General features: G+C 38.8%; 1 protein-coding gene across 1 annotated transcript; it reads right to left on the bottom strand.

The window, feature by feature from the left end:
- Window positions 1–6226: 6226 nt before the first annotated feature.
- On the bottom strand, window positions 6227–7872 carry LOC119613044. The gene is made up of 2 exons (XM_037968984.1): window positions 6503–7872; window positions 6227–6443 (listed from the first exon to the last, which is right to left on the bottom strand). The coding sequence occupies exon 1, from the start codon at window positions 7870–7872 to the stop codon at window positions 6658–6660; it is 1215 nt and encodes a 404-aa protein (XP_037824912.1). The 3' UTR covers window positions 6227–6443; window positions 6503–6657.
- Window positions 7873–8201: the final 329 nt, after the last annotated feature.

The following is an 8201-nucleotide window of genomic DNA, read 5'->3' as shown; positions in this document are numbered from 1 at the left end:
GGACTGCAATGTATGATAAACGAAAGTACACGTGAAGATGTAAAAAGAAACACCAACACGTGTATCGATCATATCTTATTGAGAAATACCAAAACAACAAAAGCACATGCACTAATAATAACAACAAGTATTTCTGATCACTACTCTCTGTTTTGTTGTTTAAATGAAGAAATAAACAAACAGGGAGAACAAACCACAATAAGACAGGGGCCACAATTTAGTAATTTTAAAATAAATAAACAAATTCAGGCAACAAATTGGAATATTATAATGCAACAGGAGAAAAATGCAAATGATTTATATAACAAATTACATGAAAAATTCAGTGAAATATATAAAAAGTCGACAAAAAAACAACAACAAAATATAAAAAGATCGTTAAATCCGTGGATTTCGGAAGAAATTGTGAAATATTGTGAGGTACGGGATAAACTTTTTAAAAAATGGCGAAATAACCGCAAAAACAAAATCTATGAAAAAGAATATAAATCTTTTAGAAACTTATTAAACAAAAAAATAACTTATGAAAAAAACACATATTATAAAAATAAATTTATTGAAAAAAGAAACGATATACGCGCAACCTGGCAACTTATTAATGAAATAATTGGTAAAAATAATACAAATATTGATAGCTTTATAACAAAAAACTTTAAAAACGAGAATGTAGGCGATATAGTAAATAATTTCGCGTTAAATTTTAATGCAAATATCCAAAAAATAGTACACAACTGTGACATAAAAACCACAAATAACATTGAAACATCGCTGCAAAACTCAATCTATATTGACTATGCCAGTGAAGAGGAAATATATAACATCCTAAACTCATTAAATTCAAGAAAAGGTGCAGGAGCCGATGGCATACGAGCAATAGATATTAAAAATAACGCTAACTATTTAACCCCAATAATAACCAAATTAATTAATTCAAGTATAGAACAAGCTATTGTACCTAATATATTAAAAATCTCTATCGTTAGACCAATTTATAAAACTGGTAATAGAATTGATTACAATAACTATAGGCCAATAGCCATACTACCAACAATAGAAAAAATTCTCGAAGAAATCGTTGTCAGAAGACTCAAAAGTTTTTTGGATAAATATACAATTATTAACAAGAATCAATTTGGGTTTCAAAAGGGTAAAAATATAAACCAACTATTGGGTAACTTTTCAAATCTCATTAACGGATGTTTGAGTAAACACATGCATATACTAGTAATGTTCATCGACTTCAGTAAAGCGTTTGATACTCTGTCGCATATTAAAATGGTCCAAATTCTTGAAAGAAATGGTATACGAGGAAATATATTAAACTGGTTTAAAAGCTATTTAGAATGTAGATCTTTTCGCGTAAAAATCAACAATGAACTAAGCAACAACGTATCATGTGATTATGGTGTACCGCAAGGATCCAAACTAGGCCCAATATTATACATATTATATGCTAATGACTTGATGAAACGCTTAAAAGACACAACTTTTGCATACGCTGATGATACAGCTATAGTAGTTGCGGATAAACACATAAAAAATGCAACTGAAACAATGCAAGAACAATTAGACATTGCAGCGAAATGGTGCCACGATAGTGGACTTATCATCAATGCAAACAAAACCAAGTTAATGCACATAAAACCTCCCCATCTTACCAGCTCAAACATAGAAATAAAATATCATGATTATGAATGTTTACACCAGAATGCCAATAAAAACATCAGTAACAATGATAACTGTTCGACTATTATAGAAATGGTGAATTCGTATAAATACCTAGGAGTATATGTCGACAACACATTCAAATGGAAAACGCATATAGAAAGTCTACAAAAAAAACTTCGAAAAACGTCATATATTCTATATCATTTAAGTAATTGTGCTACCTATAATGTACTGCGTCAAGCATATTTCTCTTTAGTCGAATCATATATAAGACATGGGATATCGGCTTGGGGAAACGTAAAATACAAAAGTACATTACAAAAAACTCAGGAACGCATACTTAAAATACTATGGAAAAAACATCAATACCATATAAATGACATCAATAATGAAACAACAAATCGCAACAATGAAAACTCTGATGGCATTGCCAAGTCGTTAAATATCTTAACCGTTAAAAATATATATTATATAACAATACTTAAAGAATTTCATAATAATACAACGCTTCTTCAAGCTATCGATCATTCGCATAACACAAGACACAGATCCCAGGGAAAATACAAAATTGAACGTTTCCAGAATGAATACGGTAGAAATACACTGAAAGTATCACTACCCACAATCTGTAACAAAATACCAACCCAAATATTAAGTATAACAAATATTCACAAAAGAAATAAACTTATTAAAAACTATCTCATAAGCTTGCAATGAAATTGAGCATGAACTACAAAACAAGTCAAATAACTAACAATATCCAACACAACCGCTTTTGTAATCCAATGTCCTGCAGACAAGCTGAACAGCTTTGCGGGGTAGATTATGAAAAGGAAAATCTAAATCTCAACACCAGGGCCTATGGAACCACAACATCGAAGTCATATCCAATCCGCTATGTCATACTAATGAACTGATATGAAGGTTTATCCATTCCTGGCGACTTATGATGCCGTAAAATCAAAATACATAATATACTTTTGGATTATTGTATTTTACATTTGTTTATTATTGATAATTAATTACCTATGTATATATGAAAAATTTTTTGAATAAAAACATTTAAAAAAAAAAAAAAAAAAAAAAAAAAAAAAATATTCTAGTCTATAGTCTAGTCTATAGTCTAGTCTATAGTCTAGTCTATAGTCTAGTCTATAGTCTAGTCTATAGTCTAGTCTATAGTCTAGTCTATAGTCTAGTCTATAGTCTAGTCTATAGTCTAGTCTATAGTCTAGTCTATAGTCTAGTCTATATTCTAGTCTATAGTCTAGTCTATAGTCTAGTCTATAGTCTAGTCTATAGTCTAGTCTATTGTTGGTTGGTTGGTTTACGTGGTAGTTCACTACACGCGAACTGTCAAGTAGAATCAAAGAGACTCCGTTTTGACCGGACCACTCCACTCGTCAGATGTTGAATTTGTAGTATTAGATCCAGCCCGTAGCTGTGAGAAATCTGAGGATATCATTAAGCCTAAAGACAGATATCTCGCCAAGGTTAGATATGAAGTAATTGCCAAGGAAGCGGTTTCTCTTTACGGCCAGAGCAGGGCATTCACAGAGGAGATGGAAGACCGTTTCTTCCTTTTCCCTGTCTTTGCAACTGCGACAGTGATCATTGAAAGGGAGCCCAAGCCGACTTGCGTGTCTGCCTATTACCCAGTGTCCTGTTATTACTGCTATCAGCCTCGATATGTCCCGCCTACTTCGGTTTATAAGGTGTCTTGTGCGTTTCTCATTGAAGGAGGGCCACAATAGCTTGGCCCCTTTACATGTGTCTAGGTTATTCCACCTATTTTCAGCTTTTTGAAGAAAGAATCTGAGGATATTGCTCTTGATATAACTTAACGGAGTTGCTACTGGAACGGCGTCGGAGATATCAAGAGCAGATCCCGTTCTTGCAAGCTCATCTGCCTGTTCATTACCGTAGTAGTCCCTATGCGCAGGGACCCAAACAAGGGTAATGTCAGACAGCCGACCCAGCATTGACAGATCCTTCTTGCATTGTCTGACTAATAAGGAAGTAGTAGTATAAGAGTTTAGTGAGAGAAGTGCCGCTTGACTATCGACAAAGATTCCTATGTTGCCGCGAATATTGAGGTCATGTAATACCCTACAGGCTGACATTATCGCAAAAATTTCAGCCTGAAAGACACTACAGTTGTTGGGAAGACGATGGGATATACTTACCCCAGCTTCTTCACAAAAGACACCAGAACCAACGCCGCAGTTCATTTTAGAACCATCTGTAAAGATTCTGGTGGTATATTCGCTCGGTAGATTACCTCTACACCACTCGCTCCTGGAAGGAACTCTGACTTTGAAGACTCTATCAAAGTCCGTGTGTGGGGTAATATAGTCGGATGGTTGGTTCAAGATTGGAGGTAACAAGCTTAAAATCTTAGCGTGTCCATATGTTCTTGATATCCAACTTCCGGATGAGTTAAGTCTTACTGCGCTACAAGCAGATATGGTCATTATGTGCAGATCTATGGGTAGGATGTGCAATATAGTGTTCAGAGCTTCTGAAGGACTAGTTCTTATAGCACCTGTTATCCCAATGCATGCTGATCTCTGAACTTTGTATAGTTGATCCACAACAAACTTCTTCTTAGTTGAAGTCCACCATACAAGAGATCCGTATGTAAGAATAGGACGTACTATAGCTGTGTACATCCATTTAACTATGTTGGGACTAAGTCCCCATTTCATTCCAAACATCTTACGACAGGTATAGTAGGCGACCGTTGCCTTCTTGACTCTGTGCTGGATGTTGAGTTTCCATGATAATTTGGAGTCTAGAATAGTTCCTAGATATTTGGCATTGTTTGATAAGGGGATTTCGCGGTTTTTTAACCGTGGCAGGTTGAAGCTTGGAATCTTGGTCTTTGTTGTGAATAGTACCAGTTCTGTCTTGCTTGGATTTACTCCTAGACCACTGTCTGTGGCCCAGTTACTGAGTAGCACCAGAGCACCAGACATAATATCGCTAATCACGTCTGGGAACATTCCTGATACCAGTATCACAACGTCGTCCGCATAGGCAACGACCTTTATCCCTCTGTTGTCCAGTTCCTTAAGAATCGTATTAACAACGATAAGCCAAAGTAGTGGAGAGATTACACCGCCCTGAGGTGTGCCTCGTTCAACTCGTTTGGACTTAACGCTATTACCAAGACTTGCAGTAATTATTCTAGATTTCAACATAGTTACCAACCAGTTGCTGATATATTCTTCAACATCCAGATTAGCGAGAGCTTGTTGAATTGCAGAAGTATTTACGTTATTGAAGGCACCTTCTATGTCTAAGAAGGCTCCCATAGTGTATTGTTTGAATTCGAGGGATCTTTCTATAACTCTTACAACCTCATGTAGAGCTGTCTCAGTAGATCGTCCTTTAAGGTAGGCATGTTGACTGGTTGAAAGCCGTGATGAGCTCTCTAGCCGTTGCCTAATATGTGAGTCGATGAGTCTTTCCAGCGTTTTGAGTTGAAAAGATGAAAGACTAATTGGACGAAAGTCCTTCGCATTTTCATGACTCCTTTTGCCAGCTTTGGGAATAAAAACGACCTTAACCTTTCTCCAGTTTACCGGAACATGGTTGAGAGAGAGGCTGAGCGTGTATATTCTATGAAGCCAGGGATGATATATTCTTTTGCACTTTGTAACATCTTTGGCAAAATGCCATCAGGCCCTGGTGATTTGAAAGGGGAAAAACTATCAATCGCCCATGAGATTCTATCATAAGAGATGATATTTTCATTGATTCCCGTTAGAGTCCTACTGTCAGTGAAGATTTCCTTGACAGCATCTTTGCAGCCAGGGAAGTGAGTATTCAGTAGGATGTCAAGAGATTCTGCCGAGGATTCTGACCAAGTGTCGTCCTTCCTCTTAATATAGGTTGGATTAGATTGGCCTTTAGCAAGAATTTTGCTAAGTCTAGCAGAATCCTTTGTGTTATCTATAGATTCGCAGAAACTTCTCCATGAGGTTCTTTTTGCGAGTGCTATAGCTTTCTTATAAACTTTTAGTTTGTCGCGGTATGGCTGCCACGATTTATTGTTGTAGCATGTGTTAAAGGCCCTACGTGTTTCCTTACGTAGCTTAGATAGTTCCGAATTCCACCATGGAGGGAAGCTTTTCTTTGCCTTTGTGATTGGGCAGGAGACTTCGAAAGCCTTACCTAAGACTTTGCTAAAGTGTTCTTCTATCTTTTCAAGCCCAGTGATTGAATCATCAACCACTGGAGTTTTCTTGAGCTTATGTCTAAGGATCCCTTTATACTTGAACCAATCGGTTCTTCTTGGGTTCCTATAGACCATTTTTTTCCGTCGAGTTTTGTAATATAATATCGAAGAGGATCCAATTGTGATCTGAAAAAGATTTTTCATTGGATACCCTCCACCTATCAACTGATATTTTAGATCTGTCGCTAATGAGTGTAATGTCCAGTACTTCCTCCCACCCATTATAATTATCCGTACTTGGAAAAATGAATGTAGGTTTGTTGCCAGAGTTACATATGTTTAGGTTGTTAGTATTAATGAAATTAAAGATTGACTCACCCCTTTCATTAGTTTCGCTGCTACCCCAGATTGTATGCCTTGCATTGGCATCACAGCCTAGGATTATGTCGTCAGATGTCTCAATTACGGCCAGGAGATCGCTCACTTCGTCTGGTGGTGCTGTCTTCTCGTGTGCCATATAGCTTGAGGCAATCATGAAGCTTCTGTTGTGCGGTAGCTCGACCTTTGCGACTGTTAGGTCTTCTGAGCTAAGCTGTGTACAAAGAAAAATGTTAATCGATTTTTTAGCAATTAGACATGATCGTGGCCTACCATTACTTCTTGCATATAGTATGTTGTATGTAGATGCTGGGAACCCTTTAACTTCTGAGTCCGTGACCCAGGGTTCTTGAACCAGGCAAATGTCCAGGTTTTCCTCGGCTAGGAGAACCCGTAGATTGTCTGAAGCACACTTTGAGTGCTTCAGATTAATTTGCACTATCTTTAGTGCCATTGTCAGGTTTATCAGGTGGCTCGGAGAGTTTCATGCCAGTGAGCAGAGAGTTGGCAGCTTCCATCTCATCCGTCTCTTCACTCCCCGATTTTGTCGGCCGGAACACCTTTACTTTGGCGCCCCTCACCCCAAAGAACAGCCTAAAGCCCACCTTCTCCAGCTCAACGGAGCCAGCTTCTGTGATGGCGAGAATTAGACATGTGTGCCCTTCGCCTTGTTCTGTGCGGATGATAGCCCAGTCATTCATGTGTATGTTGGGATTCTGCCGTTTGAGGCATTCCAACATCTTGGGTGCTTCGGCGCTCATCTTTGGTAACCAAACTCTTGCACGAGGTCTCATTGGAATTTCCTCAGCAGGGATTAGTTTAAGGCTTAAACCTACCCATGCATCTCTAATCTTAGTGATGCATTTGTTGAGGAACCCCTTTGAGAATTCGTCCAGGCATTTGATCACCCTGTATCCCCGGTGAATCTCACTGGAGTCAAAACGGGGTACCTTGTCGTCTTTGTTAGTGAGCAAGTGTTCCATAACGAGCTCAGTTAATTTAGACTCAATGGCACCCCATTCTGTTACTACAGGGTTGATGGCCCCATCTTTTTCAGTAACCAGAGCCATTAGGAGGTGGTCCTTCACCACTTCGTTAAATGGTCTTCTGGCAGTTGTCGTGATGGCTACAGGTCCCGGAGTGGTTTTGCCTTCTATTACCTTCCTCCTTTTCGGCGATTTACCATCCTCAACCTGTGAGCGGTTTCGCTTGGACCTTTCGATTTCAGCAGCCATTTTGGATGTGCTGGGTGCGGTCTCCAAAGACTTTTGGTACTCATCCACCACAGCTTGATATTTGACGCGATCATCTTCATCGCGTTCATGAGGAGTACCATTAGCAGCATTCTTGGCAATCTTGTCGAGAATGAAAACAGTTCTGGTATATCTAGCTTTGAGGATGTCTTTCTGACTTTTCCTTTTTGGCCTTTTTTTCCTCGAATTGTCGCCAGCCTTGGCGTCGGATTGAGGAGTATTTGTCGGGCTTTTTGAGGGTAGGAGAGTGCTATGTCTTTCATTCCCACTACCTGAAGGACTCACTACCGTCTCTTGACTAGAGGCGAGAAGTTCGTCTTCGGATGAGGATCCAATCTCATCCTTTCTTCGTTGTTTTTGTTTTTGTTTTTTTTCTGTATTAGTTTCCATATGTTGGTCCCACGAGTAGGCACGTAAGGGAAGAGACGGTCCATGCAGTGACGGCGTACATGGACTAGACTAGGATTTACAACCGGCCCGTGTCGTGGCACCGGAGGGGAGCTGTTAGCGACTAATCTTCTTTAACCACTGATTAGCCATTCAGATTCTCGGCACTGCTACCAACCACCTTAACCTTACAAGTGGGGGATGGGGATGGGGAGGAGACGGGATTGTTTATAGGAAAAATTGGGAATTGAGGATAGGAGGGATAACCTTTGGTCATGAAGGCTTTTGAGTTCAGTGTCTTCCAAATACAAAGGGCTTATGCCGAGTGTATT

Source organism: Lucilia sericata, unplaced genomic scaffold (assembly GCF_015586225.1).
Source record: "Lucilia sericata isolate MDLA Ls3-8-SP2 unplaced genomic scaffold, ASM1558622v1 Contig001939F_arrow, whole genome shotgun sequence".
Lineage (NCBI taxonomy): Eukaryota > Metazoa > Arthropoda > Insecta > Diptera > Calliphoridae > Lucilia > Lucilia sericata.
This window is presented reverse-complemented; position numbering and strand designations above follow the sequence as displayed.